The sequence below is a fragment of the Neolamprologus multifasciatus genome, chromosome 20, assembly GCF_963576455.1.
Source record: "Neolamprologus multifasciatus chromosome 20, fNeoMul1.2, whole genome shotgun sequence".
Lineage (NCBI taxonomy): Eukaryota > Metazoa > Chordata > Actinopteri > Cichliformes > Cichlidae > Neolamprologus > Neolamprologus multifasciatus.
Genome location: NC_140458.1, coordinates 17,054,472 through 17,080,962, shown reverse-complemented (window position 1 = coordinate 17,080,962; position 26,491 = coordinate 17,054,472). Strand labels below are relative to the sequence as shown.

At 40.6% G+C, this 26,491-nt stretch overlaps 2 protein-coding genes across 3 annotated transcripts; both read left to right on the top strand.

The window, feature by feature from the left end:
* The first annotated feature begins 358 nt into the window (after positions 1-358).
* On the top strand, positions 359-16,169 carry renbp (renin binding protein). 2 transcript variants are annotated; one of them, XM_085144902.1, is made up of 11 exons: positions 359-473; positions 2,054-2,159; positions 2,241-2,316; positions 2,400-2,475; positions 7,836-8,014; positions 8,817-9,044; positions 9,163-9,244; positions 9,398-9,573; positions 9,700-9,831; positions 12,947-13,034; positions 15,905-16,169. In XM_085144902.1, the coding sequence occupies exons 2-11, from the start codon at positions 2,059-2,061 to the stop codon at positions 15,976-15,978; spliced, it is 1,212 nt and encodes a 403-aa protein (XP_085001028.1). In that variant the 5' UTR covers positions 359-473; positions 2,054-2,058; the 3' UTR covers positions 15,979-16,169. The 2 variants fall into 2 exon arrangements, with proteins under 2 accessions (XP_085001028.1, XP_085001029.1); XM_085144903.1 differs by lacking the exon at positions 2,054-2,159 and having other exon boundaries at positions 423-473.
* A 1,795-nt stretch (positions 16,170-17,964) lies between these two features.
* lrif1 (ligand dependent nuclear receptor interacting factor 1) lies at positions 17,965-24,677 on the top strand. The gene is given in 4 exon segments (XM_085144894.1): positions 17,965-18,332; positions 19,450-20,896; positions 22,206-22,936; positions 22,938-24,677. Coding segments are annotated over 4 exon segments (2,376 nt in total). The 5' UTR covers positions 17,965-18,315; the 3' UTR covers positions 23,119-24,677.
* Positions 24,678-26,491: the final 1,814 nt, after the last annotated feature.

Here is a 26,491-nt window from a genome sequence, read left to right as displayed (position 1 = left end):
TATTTATATTGTTTTTTGTTTTTCTGTTAGTCTTCTCCTATTTCTTTTGTTTTCTTACTCAACATTTCAAGATGTTGTTGCAGCAATGTTGTCTCCCAATGAGAGATTGTAAATGTGTGCAAAATATAAATAAATAAAAAAAAAACAAAAAAAAAAAAACAAAAAACAAATGACGGCTCACGGAGGGGGGGCAAGATGGCGGAATAAGCTGTTGTACAATCTGCAGGTCTGATTAGGAAACGTGATTTTGATGTCCTGAAAAGTACTTTACCGACAAACAGTTACTCCAAAAGGAAGTAGAAGGCAAGCGAAAACCCCCTGGAAGTTACTTTGAAAGACCCTCAAAAAAAAAAAAAAAAAAAAAAAAAGACGGTCACGTGACCCGCTGTCCCCTTCCTTATCTGATCATGTGATTAACAGAGCTAACGAACGGAGCAGCCGGATAGACTACTCTTCACTATTTCAGCTTGAAGGTAATGGGAGCTTTATTAGTCCTTTTCTCAATATGAACGCATTGAGACGGCTACCAAAGGCACCGTTAGTCCTTTTTACATGGCTGATAGGCACGGAAATGGTTTTCTGTTGTTTTTGCAACACAGGGAAAAAGAAATTAGAAATCCTGGGTGAAATTAATAGTTTTTAAACCAAACAGTATACCTCGCTAGTATAGTTAATATTGCTAGTTTAAATGTAAGATGACAGTGTTATTGTTGGCTATTGTGGCATAAAGTTATCTCTCTAATAGACTTTGGTCATCTAATAATAAGTAAGTGGTGTTATTATGGGAAAACTAAAGCCCCTATGGAGAGAGGTTAAATTCAAAAACCTCACAAATGTATGTGATATAAACTATGGTATTAAGTTATGATTCACATCAGACAAAGGAATGCTCTAATTTACACAAAAATATACACCGATTTCAACAAAAAAGTCCCTTTACACACAATTTTTAATGTGTAACTTTACAAATGTGATCATTTTTACTTTCAAAAAGCTTCCAATGAGTGTAAATTTCTACAGATATTTGACATGATGATGTCACATGTGTGAGGTTTCGAGACACTTTTTGCCTGTGGACTATGTTCTCTATGCTTATCTTCAGCTAGATTAACAAATGTACATAATGGTAAAAAAAAATTGTCTTAAAAATATTTTTCAGACTCACTGATTCTTCATGGATTTAATGGACGCTGCATTTATTTTTTCGAACCAAGCTCAATTTTTCCGATGTTTTGCATCCAAATAAACAGATTTGACCAATTAGATAGCTGCCTTTGGCAACAAGCAGTCTCATAGCTCAAATCGGGCACCCCCAGCTGCCTCCTCTGGCCACTGGGGCAGATGTTGAGACCTGGCTGTCCTCACCCTGGGCGGCAACCCACCTCCTGAATCTGGTGCAGTGGTTGCAAAGCAGACAGTTTCACTTACAAAGGATATAACTTTCTTTACACTTTTTACTTAAATGTGTGGAAGCTGCAACAATTTCTTTTCTCTCTGAAAAATCACTGAGCAGTAAACCCCATGAGAGAATCATGTTTGTTTTTTATAGGTGAATATTCTGTATTTGTTTCCAGCTTTGTCTCTTACATACAGAGATTTCTCTGGACTGTGTGTGTTTCAAAGACACTGACTTCCTCTAATGTTATTTTCAAAAATGTTATTTCAAGTTTCTTTCACAACAGTCATGAGCCCTTCCCCATTTTTGTTCCAAGTCAGCCTCTCAGTGGTACACTTTTTACACCCAGTCATGTACTAAACAATCAGATTTATTTAGGATTTTCCACCTCTTTGTTTTTAAATTGCACCACTTTTACAAGCTTGTGTTGCCCTTGTTTCACTTTTCTGTTATCCCACCTAAAAGCTATTCAAACTTCTAAAAAATGTCAATTACAGTCATATTATTACAGTCACAATATTTTTGCAGATTTAAATACAGACATATTTGCATAATTCTACAGTTTCAGTACCACCTTTACACTTTAAACATATAACTATAAACCAAGAATCCATTAATCTTTTTTCACAAACTAATTTTAATGTTCTTTTTGAACAGGAACAATGTCAGTGGTGACGCTTGAAAAGTGTCGAGAGAATATTCGAAAACAGTTGGACAATGTAGTGGACTTCTGGCTCAAATACTCTCTTGACAGAGTACATGGGTACTGCCTTTACACTGGAATATGTTTCTACTGCTATATTGTCCAAATCCTTGTAATGAGTTCTTTTGCTTTCTATTTTAGAGGCTTCTTCACATGTATTGGAAAGGATGGGAAGATCTATGATGAGCTGAAATATGTCTGGCTGCAGGGTAGACAGGTGAACCTCGACAGTGATTGTAATAATCTGCTGCGACATTAGGTTGTTCACTGTGAAGATTTTGCTATACATGTGTCTCACAGGTGTGGATGTATTGTCGCTTGTACCGAACCATGGATCGCTTCCACAAGCCTGAAATCCTTGAAGCAGCAACAGTTGGTGAGTGTGAATGTAATGCTTGACTATACAGCTCTGTATCATGAGCGTTGTGTTTTTCTCAGAAGTGACAGCGTCCAGTCGTTGTTACCAAGAAAGAGCAGCACATAATAAAGGTTTCGTGCATCTTTTTTAATATGCATTTACTGTGTATTTATATCACAAACGATAAATGTTAATCATTGACTTGACTGACTTGAAAGGTCTCATATCTTAACAATCAATTTATTTCTGCTTTTATGAGTTTGTGTTTTTAACATTCTAGGCCAGCGGTCTCCAACCTTTTTTGCGCCACGGACCGGTTTATGCCCAACAATATTTTCACGGACCGGCCTTTAATGTGTCGCGGATAAATACAACAAAATAAAACTAGTACCAGTACAGAAAAAAAGATTTATTCATAACACAAGGGAAAAGACCCAGGAAAACCGAGTTAACGATAAAAACGATAACAAAATAACGCTGAAAACCGATAAAAACCCTGAAAACCATACATTTCACACCTGAGCCTCAACTCTCGCGGCCCGGTACCTAACGACTCACGGACCGGTACCGGTCCGAGGCCCGAGGGTTGGGGACCGCTGTTATAGGCAACAAGGTATAAAGTATGACCTGTGATTAGTGGATGTTACTTCTAACACTGAAGCACCAAGGCCTCTGTTGAACAAAGGGGGGCGTGTCCAAACGAAGCCCATGTTGAAGCCCAAAGATAAGCAAGACCTCGTTTCTCTGAAATGATGCGACTGCCCTGTTATGTGATTGGAGCTGTTTTGTGAACTGGATCTGAGGATCATCAAAAGCTTGCAGGGAGATTGTAAGCACATTAAAAAGGTGAAAAATATCGGCAGTTAGGGAGCATTTTGACATCATAGCTCCCAATAATAACAAATTATTATCTTCTCAAATCAGTTTAGAGAACATATCTATATAAAGGGTAGCACAATGGTGTGGTGGTTAGTCCTGGTCCTGAGTTTGACTTCACCACCTTGCTGGGCCCTTTCTGTGCAGAGATTGCACACTGGCAACCCACTCACCAGCTCTGTAACCTTTAAGGGAGATAAACTTGGCTTTTGTAGGCAGAAACTCTTTCCCCAGCCCAAAGACTTTTTCCATCTTGAACAAACTTATTTCCCTTTTGTTGGGCTTACCCCCACCAGAGCTGCTTCCAAGCTCGCACTTCATACTACTCCTCTTCAATCCTTTTGTTGGTGGAGTGGTGGCCTGAGGATCAGGACCCTGTAACTGCTGCACTCCCTATTCCTTCATCCAGGAAGAAGTGGAGCTCCTGTTTCGGGCACTCAGCCTGTACCTGCCGACGTTGACACCAGCCAGAGCCTGCAGCTCCATCCGCTTTCCTTGCTACACACATCCTTTAGGTCACTTGCTGGGCCTCCCGGGGAGTTCAACTAAATGCTGATAAAACGGAAGTCATTGTCTTTGCTCCTGAGAAATTTGTTCCCCATCCATTAGGAACCTTGGTGTTACATTTGATCCAGCTCTGACGCTGGACACACACGTTAAATCTTTGGTTCGCTCTTGTTTTTACCATTTAAGAAATATCGCTAAGCTGAGTCCCATTGTGTCACGTTCCGAATTGGAAATATTATTCATGCTTTTGTTTCATCTCGCTTAGACTATTGTAATTCCTTGTTTACTTGCTTAAGTAATGCCTCCCTGGAACGACTGCAGGGTGTTCAGAATGCTGCTGCTAGGCTTCTGACAAAGCATCACAAATACTCCCATGCCACTCCCCTGCTGATTCAACTGCATTGGCTCCCTGTCAAGTTCAGGGTCCAATTTAAGATCATAATCATGACTTATAGGGCCCTGCACGGTGTAGCTCCAACTTACTTAAGTGATCTTCTTCTTTCCTATCACCCCAGCAGGTCCCTGAGGTCTTGTGACCAGGGGTTGCTGGCTGTCCCGCATACAAGGTTAAAAACAAAAGGTGACAGAGCGTTTGTATCAGTGGCTCCCAGACTCTGGAACTCACTCCCTTTGAGTTTGAGATCTGTGGACTCAGTCATGTCTTTTAAAAAGCAGTTAAAAACCTATCTGTTTAAACTCGCTTTTGGTTGATTTTGTTTTGTTTTAGATTTTAATGTCTGTTTTCTGCCTCTGTAAAGCACTTTGTGATTTTATCTTGAAAGGTGCTATATAAATAAAATTTTATTTATTATTTATTTATTCATCTCTGTAAAATCTTAGGTTGAGGTGACTGCTGCTGAGCCAGCCAACTCTGAAACTGAGTTTTACATCGCTAAAGGGGTGATCGTGGCTCCAGAGTTGGCAGTTCCTCTTGTAATCGGAAGGTTGCCGGTTCGAGCCCTGGCTCGGACAGTCTCGGTCATTGTGTCCTTGGGCAAGACACTTCACCTACCGCCTACTGGTGATGGCCAGAGGGGCCGATGGCGCGAAATGGCAGCCTCGCTTCTGTCAGTCTGCCCCAGGGAAGTTGTGGCTACAACTGTAGCTTGCCTCCACCAGTGTGTGAATGTGAAAGTGAATGAATAGTGGAATTGTAAAGCGCTTTGAGGGTCTCGAAAAGCGCTATATAAATGCAATCCATTATTATTATTATTAAAGCATCTCAATCAGAAATTGAGTTTTAGAGACTGTTGCACCACCTAGGACCTCACCAAAGATCGTGTGTCTGATAAGGACTGAGCATCTACTCATGGCTGCTAACATCCTTTGTACTTGGACTGGCCAGCTTCATGCCTGCAGTATGGTCTGAGCTAGGACCTTCTGGAGTCCCAGTTGCCAGGAGAGCCTACACAGCCTGCGGTGCCACAGTCTTCAGCCTCAATTGAGGGCCTTCCCCCAAGTCTAGGCATTCTACGATTCAACATTCTACGCTGCCACGGATCCCCAACACTTCAAAGTCTCGAGTGCATGAGGGTCTCAGTCTTCACAGGGGGTCACTTGGTGGGCATCCTGAGGAGATCCATCTCCTCCATCATCACTAGCCCCCAGACAAATAACTAGCTCCCAGCCTTTAGAGAGTTTCCTTCATTACTGGCCTCCAGAGGGTTTCCATGGCCTTTGTCACTGGCCTCCAGCAAAGGCACCAGAGGTACTCTGTACTCTCTGTCGCCACCAGCCTCCAAAAGGTTTTCTTCACCTCAGGTGCTGCTGACCTCCAGCCAAACCTCCTGAGGTGCTCCTCCATTGTCACTGGCTGCCTCCTTGGGCACCAGAGTGATTTCATCACTGGTCTCTTGGACATTCAATTCAGTTCAGTTCAATTCAATTTTATTTATATAGCGCAAAATCACTGCAACAACAACGCCTCAAGATGTTTAATATTGTAAGGTGAGGACCCTACAATAGTACAGAGAAACCCCTTATGAACAAGCAATTAGGCAGAAGTGGGAAAGAAAATCTCCCTTTTAGGAGCAGAACCGGTCTCAGGAAGGGGCAGTCTTCTGCTGTAACCGGTTGGGAGTGAAGGGAGGAAGACAAGACATAAGACATGCTGTGGAAGAGAGCCAAAGATTAATAATAACTCAATGCAGAGGGGATGTATAAACAAATGGTGAATAAAAAGGAGTGAGAGAAGGAGAAATGCCCAGTGCATCATGAGAAGCCCCCTGCAGCCCAAGTCTATTGCAGAATAAATAAGGGAGGATTCAGGGTCACCTGATCCAGCCCTAACTATAAGCTTTGTCAAAAAGGAATGCTTTAAGCTTAATCTTAAAAGTAGTGAGGGTATCTGTCTCCCAAATCCAAGCTTGGAGTTGTTCAAAAGATGAGGGGCCTGAAAGCTGAAGGCTCTGCCTCCCATTGTACTTTTTAATATCCTGGGAACCACAAGTAGCCTAGCAGTGTGAGAGCGAAGTGCTCTATTTGGGGTGATATGAGGGTGTAAGTCTGTCTGAGTGATTTCCTTTCTTTTATCTTTTGCTGCTTGTTCTGGGATAAAGCTTTCATTTCTTTATACAAGTTAGTAATGTTGCCACAGTAGAGAATTTCAAAGGAAAAAAACTGTCTATAAATTGTCAAATTAGTCCAGAATAATGTTCCTCAACGTAAAATGGCAAAAAATATCTCATCATCTATGGTTCATTATCAACAATAGAGTCAGCTAATGTTGAGAAATCTATGTTCCCGATTTGAATGTCTGTGATATTTGGACCCTCAGGTGGCACTGCAGTAAAACTAGGCATGATTCTGTCACAGAAATCACTGCATAGGATTGGGAACACTTCCTGATTAAAGTTAAAGATTAAAGTTTAAAGCTCTATAACACAAAGAGGAAGCTACCTTCTTCTCTTGGCCAAAGATTATTTGAAATGAACTGAGGAAAAGTGGAAAACTGTTCATTTCAGATCAGTTGAAATTCTTTTTGGAAAACACATCCTCTGACCTGATGAAGTGAGAGACCATCTGTCTTGTTATTGTCACTATTTGCAGGCTAAGGACTCGAATGCTGACTCAGGAGACAAGCTGTTTAATGAGTTGTAAAAATCCATAAAAGTAAATACAAAGTCTAAAGCGCAAAGCAACACAAAATACACAGGGACACACAGAGAATCACAAAGGGCTAGAAAACTGACTAAACAGAGCTACAACCCAGATCTAATTCACTAAAATACAGAACCCAAGAGGAGTCAAAATAGAAACTAGAATTAAAGAATATAAAACAAGCTAAACACACTTTATGAAATTCAACAAGAAAATCCACAGATCCCGGGATCATGACAGTGTAGTGTAGCAGATGTATGATGATGCCACTGTTTAGGACTTTGTGAAAGGACAAAATTAAACTGATTCAGCACACTAGCATGAGCATAAATGCACTACAGGTATGTTGGTATATAAAGGTATGTTGCACATATCAGGGCTCTAGACTAACTTTTTGCCATGGGCGTACCGGTATGCCTAACTTTAAAATGTCTATCACGGACAAACAGTATCCAACAGTTGTTTATGTTTTTAAACCCATTTTGCACAGAGAGCCATTTTTTTTTAAAAATGTATTGATAGAAATGTTGAATATTATTACACAGGAAAAAAACAACTACATGTAAAATAACATTTTTCTTGTAAAACAAAGGGGGGGCCCAGCAAAAAAAGTTTGGGAACCACTGGTCTAACCGATGGTGATGTGCTGCCACCTGCTGCCAGCTTCAGGTGGCACACAGCCCCATTGATGGCTGATCTGGTGACTAGCACCTCCGGTGGCTGAATGATCCGCGACTCATATCGCTGATTTTCTGCACAATTTCACTCTTTTTGTTTTTGAAGTCTGAGAATAGATGTTCTGAAATCTTAATGAATGATTCTTTTATATTTTCTCTATCAGTGAACAGCTTCCTGTGGGTTCATACCAATGTTCTGTTGTTCTGTCTGAATCATAGGAGGAGCATTCCTGAGAAAGTTTGCTCGTGTGTCCAATAGCAGCGGTCAGTGGAAATGTGCCTTCTGCCTGACGAGAGATGGTAAAGCGCTCAAAGTTCAGAGAACCATATTCAGTGAGTGTTTCTACATCATGGCTATGGATGAACTGAGCAGGCTAACTGGTGACAAGGATATGCAGGTATATGTAACTGTTAGTGTAATTTTCTTTAGTTGTACCATATGTTTGCCACCTCTCTTTGTTGTCTTATCTTAGGCCTATTGACATTTCTGTCTGAGTTCCTGTTCTGTTGCCTACATTATAGAGGGTGACATTAACTCCACACACTGATTACCCAAATTTCCTTCTGGGTCAACCTTCAGGATCACTAAAGTTTTATTGAATTGAACTGAATTGAATCTAAACAGGAAAACCAGTGCAGTCAGGGCTTAAAGTGGGATTCAGAGGAATCTCAAAATCAATTGTAGTAGCTCAGTGTAGGAAAAAGAATCACAACTCACAACTCATCTTGAGGCGACTTTTGTTGTGATTTGGCGCTATATAAATAAAATTGAATTGATTTTTGTTTTTGAGCTCCAGTAGTTTCTTTGTGTGATCAGCTGACCTGATGCTCTTTGTCAGAATTTTACAGAATTGAATTCAGCAGACTGTAAGCAGATGTTTCACGAGCTATCTTTGATCTTTATACCAGACCATATACAGCTGCTGTAAAGGTGGAATTTATTGAATTAATTAAGGGGAAATAAACCAACTTTCCAGCAGTATAAGATTTAATGCCAACAAACATTGTTACAACAAAGAAATAATCTGCCAAACACTAATTTTTTTGTGATTGTTAAGTTTAGTTTTCTTCTGACATTCATTCTGATCATACAATTGGCACAAAAAACATGCCCACCTCAGAAGCAGGGTGTTTGAGTTTGGGTTATAGCTGTGTTACCATTTCTACAACATTATCTCTCACCCCTCTTATGTGTTTCAGCTGGAAGCTGAGCAGATGATGGAACAGCTAATTTACTGGGTTCAGGTAGACCCTTCAGGCCTGGGCCGGCCCCAACTTCCCGGGGAAGTTCCCATCAACAGTTTGTCAGTTCCCATGATGCTCATGTGCCTGGTGCAACAGTTAACTGAAGGCCGTGGGCAGGAAGTTGCTCAGAAGTACAAGGAACTGGGAAATTGGTGTGTACAGCAGATCCTACAGCACATCCAGGTTTGGACACAGACAACACTCTGCTGCTTTTTCTGTCACAGTTGTATATTTTATCAAGTACCTTCTATTCATAAATACAGTTATTTTTCCTTCTCATCTTCTGCATCTTTTAATGCAGAGAGCTGGCACAGCTATCTTAGAGAACGTGTCAGTGGATGGATCTGAACTGCCGGGTTGCCAGGGCCGACTGCAGAATCCAGGTAAACGCTCCACAGCCTGCTGACCCAGATGGCTATGAGCAAAGTCCGTCCCTGTGGAAGCAGATATTACACTCTTTTCCTCTCCTTAGTTGCTCACTTCATCATTTTCCATGTTTTTTTTGTCCTTCCCACTAATAACTGGTGCTGACTCAGGCCATGCCTTGGAAGCAGGCTGGTTCTTGATGCTGTACGGTGCACAGTCCGGGGACAAGGAAATACACAGAACTGCCATCAGAAACTTTGTGGAGCTCCCTTATCAGTATGGCTGGGACAAAGAACACGGTGGCCTCTTCTACTTCCTGGATGTGGATGGTCACTGCCCCACACAGGTTAACCTGTCATCTCTACACATAATTATGTTTTTATTAGACACAAAATTCTGTTTCAATTTGCATTCAATAGTAGTTTGCATTTATCACTTTATGATCAGCCATGTTGCTTTTGTGTCTGAGCAGCTAGAGTGGAGCATGAAGCTTTGGTGGCCACACTGTGAGGCTCTCGTCGCGTTCCTCATGGCCTACAGTCACACCAGGAAGCCTGAGCTGCTGGAGATATTCTCAGAAGTTTACCAGTACACTTTTAGCCACGTGAGTTGATACTGCACTGACCACACGGCATAGCAAGAGCACTGTGTGCTTTTGTCATTAAATATTTTGAGTATTTAAAATTTTTGAGAAATAAGTCATTTCCTTTTGATATGAAATATCAACGACTACCTGATGTTACAGAGATTAGTTTAAAGACTGGAAGCAGGCAGGAAACAGCAGCTTCCTCTTTTTACCTTTAAGGCTCTACGATTTTTTTGTTGAGTAAAGTTTTAATGGAACAAAACCTAAAAACACACAAAAAGCCATATAGTCCAAACAAAACAGTAAACAGTCTGGGTGGTTGGGCTGACCTAAATGGTGGAGTTGTAGCAGTTCAGGCCATGGAACAAGGCAGTTAAGAGTTTTCTGGCTCAGGGTGAGCATGAAGAAGGTGGTTGCAAAGACCTGGGGTTTGGTTGATCTCAGCAGGGCTGCAGGCTTAGATGAAGATCAGGGTCAGGCGGAGGCCCTACACAGGCTTGAAAGCAGCCTCTGGTAGTAGCGAGGAGTGCCGCCAATTGGAGACCCGCTTCCTTCTCACAAAGGGGCAGAAGTGGTACAAGTGTTGGCAGGCTCCTCTTCTGCTTCAGCTCACAATTCTGACACCATGGAGGTAAGTGAGATGCAGACTGGCTGTGGTGGTAAAGAGGAGATTTGCTGCTGCATTTAAGTAGCAGCCGGGCCGGAGAGGAGTAGCTGCAAGAAGTAACAATCGCTGAACCAATGTGAGCAAATAAACCTGAAAGTGAGATTCCTGAGCCGTGTCGGGTCTTTTAGTGTTACAGTCAGCAAATGGATATGTCTTTATAGTCTTTGACAAGAAGAAGTCTTCTGCTTAGATCAAGGCCATACCTCAGAGGAGTCCAGTAAGGTCAAAGAGTTTGAAGGACCATCCAAAAAAGAGCGAGGTACGAATGTGAAGTCCAGGGAGCACTGGAGCAGAACTCTACAGCACTGATCTAACTCTCCCATGAACAGTTTCAGAGACAGGAGGTGCCATTATGGAACACCACTGTAGTGGAAGTAATGAAATGAATTCAGGGAATAAGCAAAGGATTCTAAATCATTACCAATCGAGGTACTATGACAATCAGCAGTGTTAGGAAGGTTACTTTTAAAATGTATTCCACTACAGATTATAGAATACATGCCCCAAAATGTATTTTGTTATGTATTCCGTTACGTTACTCAATGAGAGTAACGTATTCTGAATACTTTGGATTACTAATATATTATCAATTTTTTTACAACTACATGAATGTCCTATTGCTGTGTGATTTATTACTTTTACTGAAGGTTACCCTCCATACCAACGCCAACTAGATTTTTAAATCTTAATATAAAATGAGTAACAGTAGGGTGGACATTAGGTAAGGCTGCACTTTTTGCAGCGATCTCGTATAGAAAACTATTCCGCGCGTATATAAAACAGCATGCTTCCATCTCCTGTTTCTGCTTGGTGACAACTCGTACTTTTCCACTCTCTTTTTTTCTCCCTCCCTCGCTCTCAGGCACATAACTGGTATGGCAGTCCATTCTCCCTGCAGCACGGACTGCACTGCCCATGAGGCTACATTATTTAGGTCTATGCCTGTAACACTGCCTATTGCCCTCTTATTAAATAATTTTTGAGAATTTTTTAAAAAAATATTTCTTCACGTCATTTTGCGGGCCGCAAGTAGAGGTGTCATGGACCGCAAGATTGAGACACAGGCATTAGAGCCTCTTAATGCGTGTTTTGTTTGGGTTTCCACCGGCGTGGAATTACCCCCCAAAAATAGAGAAAGCATAGCCTAATATATGAAACAGAAAAAGACCGCCGTGTAATCCATTTATTTCAACAAAGTAACTGTATTCTAAATACCACCCTTATAAACGGTAACTGTAACGGAATACAGTTACTCATATTTTGTATTTTAAATACGTAATGGCGGTACATGTATTCCGTTACTCCCCAACACTGACAATCGGGCAGCAGCTGAATGCTGGATTCTGTCCGTAAGTAAGGCAGGTGATGAAATGAGGAAGAGTAGGCATGAAGAATGGAGAAACTGGAGCCCAACACCCCCAACCACAGCCTAGCTGGGCGGAGCTTAACCTACTTGAAACAGAGAGTGTTAGAAAATGCAGAAAACAAGATTGACAGGCTATGACGAGGTTATGTTGATGTTGTAGATGGAGAGATATGTATAAATATTGTATAAATGAAGATTACGAGTTATATTAAAAAGAATTTACATTTATAATAATTCAGTTTGCATTTTTTTTGTCTATTTCTAAATTGCAGGCTTTAGGATTATTGTATTTTTTAATTTGACTCCAGTCACTGAAATCCTCACAAATGCCAGGAGCTACACAGGGTCATATTCACCAGCAGGAAAAGAAAATGTGATCGGACATGAGCAGAAACTCGTCTCACTGTGATAACCATTTCATTTTACTTTAAAGGGTATATGTGTACTCCTGTTTATTTAAAATGACTATCCTGAAGTTCTGTTTTTCACGGGGGGAAACAGTGGACAAAGTATCAAATTAGCTCATCTTTCGACACTGTAGTTTCACCACAGCAGACACAAGTCACATTATTATGGAGTCTAGTATGAGTGCAGTCTGATTCTCTGCACACTGAACTTCTCTTTTCCTTTGTCCTTAAAAAACTGTCCCTCATATCTTTCTCTGGCTTTGATGGAAAATTTCATAAAGGAAATATGAAGGGCAATTTATAAAGGACAGTCATGTTTGGAGTTTCATTATTAGATTAGACCAGATTACAATTAATAATTGACCTCGGATCGCCTTGTTATGGAAGGTTTATTAGGAAATATTTGTTTGCATTCAGCATATTCTGATCAAACAAATATTATTCTAGGGTTATTAAGGTCTCCAGCTGCGCAAAGTTTTATTTTTAAAATCCATTTTAATTTGACTCCAAGATATTGTTTTCCCTGCTTTCAGTCTTTATGCAATACTAAACTAACCATATCCCAGCTTAAATAGTGCTGAACTATGACTTTTCAAGTGTAAAAGGCTAATTTAAGGCTCTTTGACCATTGTTGATTACTTCAAAGAGAGACAACCTTTAAAGAATGTAACGCGTGCGTGTTTCTGTTTTCAGTTTCCTGATGCTGAGAATGGTGAGTGGTTTGGCTATTTGACACAAGAAGGGAAAGTAGCACTGGATTTTAAAGGCGGTCCCTTTAAAGGTAAGAGCATAGTTAAGATGTAGCAACAGCAGGAAGTTCTGAAATGAGGGAAATAAATGACAGGAGAATGTAGAGTAGCTTATAAAATGGGCTTTGTATGTTTTAGCTACCTGCACAACACTCCTTCATCTACACTCAAACTTCAGTGAAGATGTTGAGTGCTGCGTATTTTAGGCCCCAGGTTGTAAAAAATGAGAGAGAATGTATAAAGTGGAACACATATTTCTGTAATGTTTAATAATTTGACACGGATGTATTGATGGTGTTGGGCATGTCTATTAATTCTGACCGTCTCTGGGTAAGCTGGAAGACAATAACAGTTATGTGATGGAAGCCAAATTAATTTTTTATCAGCATCTGCTTGCAGCCATTACCGCATGGCATGACAAACACAAGGAAAAAACTGAATTTTGTCCCTAGTAGTTATGGGATCCATTGTTTCTGCTATGAAATGAGTGGCATTTCTACAGGGTGGGCCATTTATATGGATACACCGTAATAAAATGGAAATGGTTGGTGATATTAAAGTCCTGTCTGTGGCACATTAGTATATGTGAGGGGGCAAACTCCTCAAGATGGGTGGTGACCATGGTGGCCATTTAGAAGTCGGCCATCTTGGATACAACTTTTGTTTTTTTTCCATAGGAAGGGGGCCATGTGACACATCAAACTTATTGGTAATGTCACAAGAAAAACAATGGTGTGCTTGGTTTCAACTTAACTTTATTCTTTCATGAGTTATTTACAAGTATCTGACCACTTATAAAATGTGTTCAATGTGCTGCCCATTGTGTTGGATTGTCAATGCAACCCTCTTCTCCCACTCTTCACACACTGATAGCAACACCGCAGGAGAAATGCCATAACAGGCATCCAGTATCCATAGTTTCAGGTGCTGCACATCTCGTATCTTCACACCATAGACAATTGCCTTCAGATGACCCCAAAGATAAAAGTCTAAGGGGGTCAGATCGAGAGACCTTGGGGGCCTTTCAGCTGGCCCACAACGACCAATCCACTTTCCAGGAAACTGTTCATCTAGGAATGCTCGGACCTGGCATCCATAATGTGGTGGTGCACCATCTTGCTGGGAAAACTCAGAGAACGTGCCAGCTTCAGTGCATGAAGAGGGAAACACATAATCATGTAGCAATTTCAAATATCCGGTGGCCTTGAGGTTTCCATTGGTGAAGAATGGACCCACTATCGTTGTACCCCATCTACCACACCAAACCATCACTTTTGTTGGTCCAACAGTCTTGGAGGGATCCATCCAATGTGGGTTAGTGTCAGACCAATAGCGGTGGTTTTGTTTCTTAACTTCACCATTCACATAAAAGTTTGCCTCATCACTGAACAAAATCTTCTGCGTGAACCGAGTGTCCTGTTCCAATTTTTGTTTTGCCCATTTTGCAAATTCTGTGTGCCGATCTGGGGCATCCTCGTTGAGATGCTGCAGTAGCTGGAGTTTGTAAGGGTGCCATTTGTGAGTAGCTAATATCCACCAAAGGGATGTTCGACTAATGCCACTCTCCAGTGACATGTGGCTCTTGCTACGCTCTGGGCTCTTGCTGAATGAAGCTAGGACAGCCACTGATGTTTCTTCATTAGTGACAGTTTTCTTGCGTCCACATTTTGGCAAATCCAACACTGAACCAGTTTCACGAAACTTAGCAAGCAGTTTGCTAACTGTAGCATGGGAGATGGGTGGTCTCGTAGGGTGTCTTGCATTGAAATCTGCTGCAATGACCCGGTTACTGCGTTCACCAGATATCAACACAATTTCGAGCCGCTCCTCACGTGTTAACCTCTTTGACATGTCAATGGCTGTGAACAAAGAGAAACTTGTAAATAACTCATGAAAGAATAAAGTTACGTTGAAACCAAGCACACCATTGTTTTGTGTCACATGGCCCTCTTCCTATTGAAAAAACAAAAGTTGTATCCAAGATGGCCGACTTCTAAATGGCCACCATGGTCACCACCCATCTTGAGGAGTTTGCCCCCTCACACATACTAATGTGCCACAAACAGGACTTTAATATCACCAACCATTCCCATTTTATTACGATGTATCCATATAAATGGCCCACCCTGTACAATGATTTGATTCCAAAGGCAGCACAGTGGCATAGTGGTTCGCCCTGTTGCCTCACAGCAACAAGGTCCTGAGTTTAATTCCACCATCAGGCCGGGGTCTTTCTGTGTGGCCTTTGCATGTTCTCCCCATGTTTACGTGGGTTCTCTCCAGGTACTCTGACTTCCCCCCACGGTCCAAAAACATGCAGTTAATGCGACAGACTAGCAACATGTCCAGGGTGTAACCCACCTCTCGCACTGCAAACCTGAATTGGATAAGCAGAAGAGAATGGATGGTTTGGTTCCAATGATCTCTTTAGAGGAAAGGATCACTATAAATGAACACAAGGTTGTTCTGAATCATCACCTTGATGCTGCGCTTCTCCATTGCTCCCTGTGAAAGCCATTGCATACAAATTGCATTATTTTCATACTTCTCAAACCATTCAGACCTTAGACCTCAACCTAGCTGAATGCTTTGAGAGATACTGGACTAAGATGTTTGGTCTCCACAAATCATCAGATGAAATACCTTGAAAGATTAGTACTAATTCCTCCAACAGAATTCTAGAAACTTGGAAAATTAATGCCAAGCAGCACTGAAGCTGGCCTAGTAGCACATGGAAACCAAACCAAACAAGTTTTTTTCATTTGTCATCTATCAGCATGAAAGAGCCTTTCTTCTGTGTTTTAGCTGCATCAATTGTTTTAAAATCCCAACAATCATTTTATTGTGAAATACTTTTCTGTTTTAACATAATGGTAAAGTAGCTGTTTCATCTGTTCCTCAGGGTTCTTCCACGTGCCTCGTTGCCTGTACATGTGTGAGCGCATTCTGGATGACTTGCTGGAAAACAAGGACTGATGATTCTGACATGAATGCTCTGATAAAGGGATTGAATTTGTGCATTACTTCAAATCACGAATAATCAAATTATAAAGCAAAATTGTCTGATTCTTTGTGCATTCATCCAGGTTTCAGTTAAAATCTTACCTTTGTATGGGTTTCTAAAACACCCAATGCTAAGGGTGGGAATAAAAAAAAGAACACATTAACCTTGAGATATATATTTCCAATCAATCAATCAATCAATCATGTTTCATTGAAGACCTTCAGCTTTAATTCAATGTTTGAAAGTAAATAAATGGTTCATTTGACTGAATCTGGGTAGAGTAGTGACCCAGTTCCAATGGCAGCTCGCACAGGTGATGTGTAATGCTTCAGATCATAAGCGGTTCCTTCCCATCATTCTGGTACAAGTTCATTTTGCTTTCTTCGGTCCAACAATGTTTTTTTCAGTAGCTGTCACCAGTGATGTCACAGTCACAGCAGTGCAGCAACAATACATCACAGGCTCAAGGGGCGTCAGTAACTTTGCCCTTATTTGCATCAGGAACATTTCAGCTGAATAATTTTGATGAAGATAATTTTTCACCACAGTTGAAGTTTTGCAAAAATGTGGATGAGATTTGTATTTAACTCCCCTGTGCAAAACCTGTGCTTCACACTTGGTATTTACACCTCATAATTTACTGAATTTCCCACAAAGCACTCCACAGATGTACAACAGCTGGTAGTACATCCATCCAATTTTCTTCCTCTCATCCAATCCCAGCGGTCACAGGAGAGGGAGGGTAAGCCTAGGACAGGTCACTAATCTTTCACAGGGCTAAGACATATAGACATATGTTTTTATGCTCATATTTTTACAGAAAATATGGGTTTTAAACTGGAACCTTCAGGCCTTTTAAAATGTTATTTTACTACTGTTCTATGTGATCTATACACTTCCATGTCAGGAAATAAATTGTATACTGAAATAATAAAGCTGCTGATGCAGATGCTTTCACTCAGCTGAGTTATAATTATTATTACTAGAAATGGAATGGAAACTTCCGATAGAACAAATGACAGATGATGAGCCAATGTTCCTAGAAAGCGGATATGTTTCTAATTAACAAATAATTATTAGAATCTAACCTTTGTCTGTCTATCTGTTAGCAGTCTAGCGTCCACTGTTCATTTTTCGATTTTGTGTGAAGGTAGATACCAATAACAGGTGGGGCTGGTTTGACTCAGGTCAAGGTCAACCAAATGTTAAAATCTGTAAAAATGTTGTTCTTTAGAATTTTTATGGATTGTCTTCCAACAACAACAATATACTAGGCTTTGGGGCACATGAGTACCTAGGTTGGCATTTGACCTTGATCTTCATCATTAGTTCCCAAGGTCAAAGTTGATCTTAAAAAAAAATGTAAAGAAACAGGTCAGTTAGGATAAGTGTTAGTTTCCATTAGATCATCTCCAAACTTTAAAGCAAAATGTCCTCCCTTTTTACATTTCCTTGTCTATTTTTCCCACTACTTGCGTCAGTGTATTTATAAATTTGTCATGGGGTGATATGGTTTACCAAAATGTACACTGCAAAATTAATTAACACCAATCCAAAAACCCACTGACAACATTGGGTGTCATGTTTAAAGGAGACAGAGCCCATCTCCACCATGTGTCATGTTCAGAAATGTGCCTCTTCATGACAGGTTATCTAAATATCAAACACACTTAATATATAAGAAAATATATAAATAAATATGCGTATCACAAAACGGAACCGGAAGTGGCCAAGCGGAAGTTGGTAAAAAGGGACAGTTCAAAAGCCACAAAGGCTAACAATATTTAACTCGTCTTGTGGTGCGTGAAAAATAAATAATAGTAAATAATAAGAATAATGAACCCTGCTAAAACACGACAGAACACCACTATATTCAACCTAAAGTCAGAGTCTGCGATTAAAACAAACAAACACAATCAACACAAACTTAAAACCGGCTTGCTACGTTGAACACAACCTCGTAAGAAACCGGAAATAATGTGACAGAAGGGCTGAAATGATGGAAACGAGATTCCAACTTATTACATCTATTGATGAAAGGCACCAGGGCGAAAAATGTGCAGTCAAAACATTTATAATGGCAATTAAACGAGAGTATTCGGAGGTTAATAGCGGCGATTACACATTTGGACCAAGGCTAGCTTTCAAGCGCTGAGGCTACGATGGTGTTTGGACGTTACCAGTAACTTATAGCTATCGTGTAAACGGAGCTCACACCAATAATTATGTATCTAATTTAGTTTAATGTCATTTTTCGTTACGGCGGCTAAAAATTGCATTCAAGCGTTCGTCTTTTCACCAGAGGACAGATGGATACGATTTACAGGTACTGTGGTTTGATGGTTCAGTGCCTCCCAGTCCCTTATTGATGGTTTGTTCTTTTAAACATAACGGGAGTCATGACAACACTAATGATGGCTCCGAATAAGAAATCATAGGCTGGCTCAGTTTGCTGTTAGATGGATTAGATACTAAATATATTAATACAAAGTATAAATATTCTAATCATTATTATTAATTGCAATGAGCTAATCTTACAAAATATGAGATCGATATCTGTCATTCATATAGTCCCACATTAAAGTTTTAAAGTTCTTATTAACTTGTTTGAAACAGTATTTAAATATTTGTACCTTTGTGTACTGCACACCTTGTCAGTTGTAATGTACCCTTGATGGTAACCGCGAATAAGGCACAAGTACCCTGTACTTACATGCAGTTTCGTGTACCGAGACAGGTTTTTGCAGGAAACTATAAAATAATTACATTGTTAGACCGCAAGTATCTTGTATTTCCGTGTAACACGTTTTGTACAGGAAACAATAATAAAATAACACACAATAACTTGTTACCTGCAAATGACACCCAAGTACTGGGTACTTGCGCCTTATTCGCGGGTCATGTTATAAAGTGTTACCCCTTGATTATTAAAAGAAATATAATTAATCTCCCATTGTAGTATATCAGCTCTTCCCAGTTATTAGGAGTAAAGCAAAAATTAAGAATTTTGGGAAAACAGTAAAAATAGTACAATAATGACGTATAATGTACCTCATTTTATTTTTCCAATAGAAAAAAAATACAGCATCAGATACTCTGTTGCCTCTAATTATGCTGGTGGAATAACTTCTTTGTAAAAGAGTGGGGATGAATTTCTTCTTTAATGCATGTGACACCTACATATGCTCCCGAGTGCCTGCTTAAAGCCTTCCATCCACTCTGAGCAACAAGAGCGAGTAATACAACTAATATTGGCTTAGAAATGCAGGCAACTGTCACAAATTCAACAAAGGAAATCAGATAAGTGGACTCTCTGCCACTCTGGTAAAGGTTTAGATCTGTACTGTTTGGAGGTGTTAGAGTTCAACATAATAAAGTCATAACTGTATAAAATTCATATATTTATATTTGTTTTAATTCCGTTCTTCCTTCCGTTCTCTCAGTGGCCGAGGTGTCTTCTACCAGGCAATGCCTGCAATTGGAGCTGATGGAAAGAACATCATGAAACTGATTCCTGTCCAAATGGTGAACAGACAGTTTTTCCAACCACAGACAAGTAAGACTAAAAGGGACCCAATTTCCCAGGAGGCTGTTACCATAAATATCAACTCAGCACCTGTGAACATGGTCACAGATACAGCTTTGAGTTCTTCTGTCTCTCAGCAAATAATCAGGAAGCAGGTTTCAGTTATGAATGTCTTGTCCAACCGTGTACATTCAGTCAACAACCATTCGCTGCAGCAGCAGACTGTTAATTTAATGGCTGAAGTTCCGTCAGTGGCAACTTTTAAAGAAAAATCTGTAATGCCAGTAAAACTTTTTAATCCGCTCCCAGTTACTGTGAAATCTCCAGCACTCCCGAGAGGACAGTATCTTCAGATTCCCCCCAATGCACAAGTCCAGACCGTTCCAGCATGCAGACTCCCTGCAGCTATCCAGAAACAGATTTTTACTTCTTCTGCCAGCTCCTCCTTGGGGTCAGCATTACCCAGTGTAGTGTATGTTACTCCTGTCACCACTATAAATCAGGGCGGGACTCTGCCAACGGACACCGCTCCACACTCAGTCCGAATGTTTTCCAATGCATCAACACTGACTTCTTATGGATTTCACCCAAAGCAAAGAACACAACAGTTAAAACTGATTCCAAAGGTTTCACAAAGGCCCGACAGCCCCACACGCTGGGTGATAGAAGAAGTGGATTGTTCATCAGGTCCAAATATAAAACCTCTTAACTGTCCGTCTGTAACTTCAGAGATTCTTCAAGCAATCGCACAGAGAGAAAATTCTTCCACACAGCTTAGCACCTTCAGAAAAACAGCCTCTCAGCTGAGTCAGGACAATGGTGCACAAGGGCAAGAAAATGCTTTGGTCATGTGCAATGGCAAGGTGTTCTTTGTAGCTAAACGGTGCACCCCGCTATCTAAGACCACAACAACAACTAAAGCGTCTGAACTCAGCAAAAGCATTCTTCCACCATCTTCTTCTTTACAACAGTTTATTCAGTCAGCTGTAACAAGTCAAGATGTTAGAACGCAAAGGGAGTCAGATGAGGTGATTGATCTATGTGACGATGATGAGTCACCTCAACAAGCAGTTAACAGGCCTGCGGTCTCTCATCTGGATGAAGACAATGTCATATTTGTATCATATATTCCACCCAAGTCAGAGTCCTGCTCACCACGCTGCACAACTTCAAACATGGCTTTGAGAGGAGCAAAAGCCTGCCAGGACACGTCAGATAGAAATGAAACGTGTGTTTGTGGCTCAGACGTGCTTCACAGCACCTCTGCCCAGCAGCTGCAAGACGTAGAGGTTGATGCAAAAACAGAAAGTCCAACAGAGGCCAGCAGCAGCTGTGAAACAGAGAGCAACAGTCAGATAACTCAGGTAAGGCTAGTTCTGATGCTTCTGGGACTTGTTAGTGTTTTAATAAAAATGCTTTTAAGGTGTGATTGTAGACTAGATAATATAACATTTCACGTAGGTCTGCAGCTAATCATTACAGATCTGTGGTTTGGTCTATGTTCTTTTGAAGGATAATTCAAGTTTATTTGTTTGTAATTGTTTTTTGTATTGTTTTCTGTCTGGTGAGTATTTCTGATCACACCAGTGTTAGTTTGGAAGTTCAGCCTCTTAACCTTGTCGGTTTTCTTGTGTGATGTACAAAATGAGTATTTATTTTCTGAAGCGTGGATGATAGAAAAACGTGGATTTATTTTCCTTTTCCTTTTTTGTAATTTTGTTTCTGTACAGCACCGTAGCCAGTTTTCATTAACATGTGATTAAAGTGCAGACTTTCAGCTTTCAGTATTCCATTAACTGTTGTTTACACTGGAACATGCTACCTATTAAGCTTCACAGCATTTGGCTGAATCTGAGCAGATTGTACAGCCCTGTGCAGCTCAGATTCATCCCATTATGTCTCTGAGAAGGCAAATGATCAGCAAATACTTTGACCTGGTAGCACTGGCAACCATACTTTAGCTTTAGCATTGCCTCCACCATGTTTGACAGGTGGCATCTGCCTAAGCAGGTTCTTTTCAGATGTTTTCTAAATATAATCTGGACTTTCTCTTCTTAAAAGTAACCAGTGGCACCCTGTTGTAAACCCTCTGAAGACCTTGTAGACCTTGACAATGACATTCCAACCTCTTTAAGAGCAATTTTGACTTTAGAGTACAAGCCACATTTTTAACCATGTATTAAATGCATTGCTTTATTTTTTACACTTCAAGCACTTTATCTACCTCACATTCAAGGGTAGTTTAGAATCAACAATTAACCTGACATGCATGTCTGTGGACGGTGGGAGGAAGGAACATGCACACAGCACAAAGGCCCCAGCATAAACCAGGAACCTCAGGTCATCTCGTCCTGTGAGGTGACATTGCTAGCCAACACAGTGTTGCATGTTGTGAGTGGGTTTTTTCTCAGCCATGGAAAGAATTCATTTTAGTTGTCTTCTGTAGTCTTTCAGACCTTTGGTGTTGCTAGTACATTGCTTCTTTTAAGAATGTACCAGATTGTTGATTTGACCACTAGAGTTTTAGCCATCTCTTTAATAATGATGGCCTCCTTCACTTGCAGTGACCTCTCTTTGGACCGCCTAGTAAAAGTTCCCATAAACAGCTACTAAATGTACTTGGATCATTTGCTTAATGTGTGATAATGGTATTTTATATTTCCCTATTTGCAGGGCTCTACAAATCTTGAGTCAGTGACACCAAAGCCTCGCAAAGTGTCTGACCACCTGCTGAGGCAGATATTCGGGATAACAGCTGAACTTAAACTTTGCCTTCAGAGGGTTGATGAACCATCAGTTGAGTCTGTGCCTGCAAATTTGCTGCACATAGACTCCATTAAGTCAGTGGAGGATAATGAGGAACCAGTGGTAGATGTTTTTCGATATGAAGGTAGCGGTTCAGAAGAACCCAATATGAACAGTGGTCATACTGATATCCCGAGAGTAAAAGGACAAACTGGAAAGGAATTACCACCATCACCTGACACAGGTGTTGGAGCTCTCAGATGTTCTCATGTCAAACTGGACCAGAAACCTCCTTTTCCTTGGAAACAGAAGTTCTTTTCAGGTCAAAGTTCACACAACAGAGCATCATGTGACTGTAAAAGTAAGCAAGAGACAGATTGTTTGGAACCAGTTGGTGAGGATGTCCCTACCACAAATGAAGGCAGTATCTCACAATCACAGTATGCAGATGCCCATCTTCAGACTCAGACTTGGTTGGATCTCAGCAGAAACACAAGGAGAATAGGACGGACCAGGAAACGCACTGTGTGTCCATGTTGCATGCCCACTACTCTGGATCCTGCAGTCAAGTCCAGGGCAAGGCTAGAAGAGCTAGACAAGTGGGACTTTACAGCAGAGCAGGTGAGTAAAAAAGGGGGAAGAGCAAAGGTTCCTCGAAAAGAGCTGTGGAAAAGTCACAAACAAGCAGAACTGTGTTGCCCATGAGGGCTATAGTAACATTTTGTCAACAACGTCCACGGACTGTGATGAACTTAAAAGACATGAACGGATCAAAAGACTCAAAGATTACCTGACAGAGAAAGAGGCAGCGTTGCAACTAATGAAGAGAAAAGTGAGCTGATTGAAAATGTCCAGTATTTTTAGCACACACGTGTCCTTATAAAGTTCATCGATTAATGGACTCAAAAATGGCACCTCCTCATGCACATTCACTTTCTGAGACTCAAAGTGAGGCATGACTCCATCAGGCAGTTTCCTCCAGCTCCCACTGGAGCGATTCACAGACAAAATTGAAGCCGTATTAAGGAAAACTAGTATTTCCAAATCTGAAGATATGGTGTTCTGCTGGATGAGTTGTTACTCTAAGTCACAGGTGTCGAACTCCAGGCTTCGAGGGTCGGCGTCCTGCAGGTTTTAGATGTGACCTTGATCCAACACAGCTGATTTAAATGGCTTAATGACCTCCTCAACATGTCTTGGAAGTTTTCCAGAAGCCTGGTAATGAACTAATCATTTGATTCAGGTGTGTTGACCCAGGGTGTTATCTAAAACCTGCAGGACACCGGTGCTGGAGCTCCATGACGATTGTTAGTACGCACAGATAAAAAGCTAGCAACCTATAATGGTGTAGTAATTTACATATCTCATTAATGCATTAATGAGTCTATGTTATTCATTATTGATGAATGATGTGCAGAAAGGTTTCATGTAATGGTTTCCAGACATATCGCAGATTGAATCAGCAGTTTTACTAAATTCCTGGTTTTTCCATCAGTTCCTGCCAGTAAGTGTCTCTTTACATACAAGGAGATAACTGGACTCCATTAGGTTTGTGAAGATGTTTCACCTCTGAGGCTTCTTCAGGTCATGTGATGGGGGCAGTATTTCCAACCTAAAATGAAGGTGAAATAAAGGGGTTGTTTAAAAAAGTGGTTATGCAACACAATGGGAAACTGTTGCTGTCATTAATTAAACATTTTAAATGAATATTTATTTTCTTACAAAAGAGTTTCAATATTTGAATCGTTGTCTTTCTGCTATTTATAGTTACACAAAGGTTTTAATTGAATACTGTATTATTTAATTTACATTTTAAACTGAATCACAATATTTTTGTAAACAGGGTTATATGATTTATAGTTAAGTTTGCTATGGTTTACCTTGTGCTGTGTAGAACAATGCAATAGCATGTATCTGCTCAGTGATGCACTTTTTTGTTTGTAAACCTTAATTCTTCACTTTTAAATAATAGATTAAATCACTCTGTTCCAGTTCAGCTTGTAAACTGCATCCTAAACATTACTTATGTTTTCATTTGTTTTCCAAACACAGCCTAATATGTACTGAATCATGACAGACAGTGTAAGCTTTGTCTTTACAAAGTGGATATTTACAAATGGTATGAAACATAGTTGTTCTGAATTGGACGCAGTGAAGCGGACATCTCTGACTTCTGTTGGAAACATGTGACCATCAGTTTTAGGTTTCTTCATGTTTTTGATTAAAATATGTATTCATGATTTATTTCATTCCATTTCCACTAAATGAACATTTATTTAAAACTTGCCTTCTTGCTGTTTTCTTGTCTGTTATCTGTAACATACATTAATTACAGTTCAATTGTGTGTGGATCACAGTGTGTACAGTGATTTCTTTTTGCAAATGAACACAGTGTCATAATTCATTGTCTGCTTTTTATTACCATTAAATGCACTGTAATTGAAGGAAGGATGTACATGCATTTTAACTCTGCAACTATCAGTACATTCCTGATTACAGGAGGAAAGACTGTTTTCACTCTTATACATTTTACACATCTCAGAAGGTTAATCAAAAACATTACTGAATTAACAACTGTGAGGGGTTGCCCTAATCAGGGCTCTAGACTAACTTAGGCCGGTACGCCTAACTTTAAAAAGTTAGGCGTACCGGCACAAAAGTTAGGCGTACACAAATTTTATAATAATTTATATAATATAATGTGTTTTTCTGGATACACTGTGCTTTTTCAGCATTCAAAGATTGATGACACCGTGTCAGAGCACTGGCTATGAATTTCAGAAGGATCAGGCTTTAACTTAACAGAAAAGTTAGCAATAGTTCTTTTCCTATTACAGCTACATCCACTTCTGTCGTGCCTAGGCTGCTCACTAGGGCTGGGTATCATCACTGATTTCTATAATCCATTCGATTCCGGTTTTCAAAGTCCCGATTCAATTCAACTTTGCCTCAGACAGTCAGAAATATTATAATTCTGATCATTTATCAGTACGGACTTCATCAGAATTGTGAACATCACAGCAGATGCCTTTGTGTGAAAGTAACTGAGAATAAAACACAGAAAAACATGAAGATTTTCCTGGTCTGGCTTTTTATAGCAGATAACCTTAAAAATATTCTACAATGTTCTGCATATAAAGTTTAAATTTCTTCAGTATTGAACAACAGAAAAAAATTGGCTTTCTTGTCCGAGGTCATTTAAGTGAAAAAAATAAAAGAAAAAGACAGCAGCCGACAGCGCCGTAAACAACGGTAGACTGTTGGGTAATAAGCGAATGAATAATACAGAAAACAGAGATTGGAGACGAGAAACTGTTCTTGAAGTACAGAGAGAGAGAGAGAGAGAGCTGTGCATGAAGTGTGATTTTAATAGTTGTGGAAGTAAAACAGCAAAATTCATGATGACATTGATCAAATGTGAAGCACAGTTTGCTGCTTCTTTTGCTGCTGGCTCGGTGAATTTTGGTTGGAGAGAGACAAAACCTGCAGCTCAGAATCAGCGCAAAAAGACGTAATCACAGCACGGACCGGACGCATCAGAATAAGCTCCGACAGCGTGTCCGTCTACGGGCCGTCGGGTGAGAAAGCCGAGAAAGACAAAGTTGGTTCTGATGCGTCGGGTCCGTTCTGTGTTTACTGGACCACGGCCAATCAGAGAGGTCCCGCCCCTTACTATCTCTGATTGGTTTAGTCCACGATAGGGGCATAATGTGTGTCTGTTGTTGACCACAGGGAAGGTTGCAGTTTTTTTTTTTTGCTACCCGAACAGTTGGTCGCACAGGTGCAACCAAATATTTTTTTTTAGTCGCACCACTGAAAAATTTGGTCGCATTTGCGACCAAATTGGTCGCACTCTAGAGCCCTGGCCCTAATTTCAATTAATGATGTACATTAAAGTCATGTGTGGCATGGTGTGAGTAAAGACGGTCAGCTGCAGGTAGAGGAGTGGAGCAGCGGGTTCAGCCTTTGGAAACTCTGGCCAGTATGCTTCTGGAGCCACTATGCATCAGGATCAGACAGCAGTGCATCACCAGCAGCTTGACTGGCTGTAGGACCAGGCCGAGTGCTTGTGCTGGTCACACTTTCCTTGCCAGCTCGGCTGTCAATCCCCCCAGTCCCAGTTGTTATGCCTTCGTGGAGGACATGGCTGAAGCGTGCCAGTGGCCGGCTGAGGAGCGGTCCTTGGCAGAAAAACACCTCCTTGCCTCGATAAT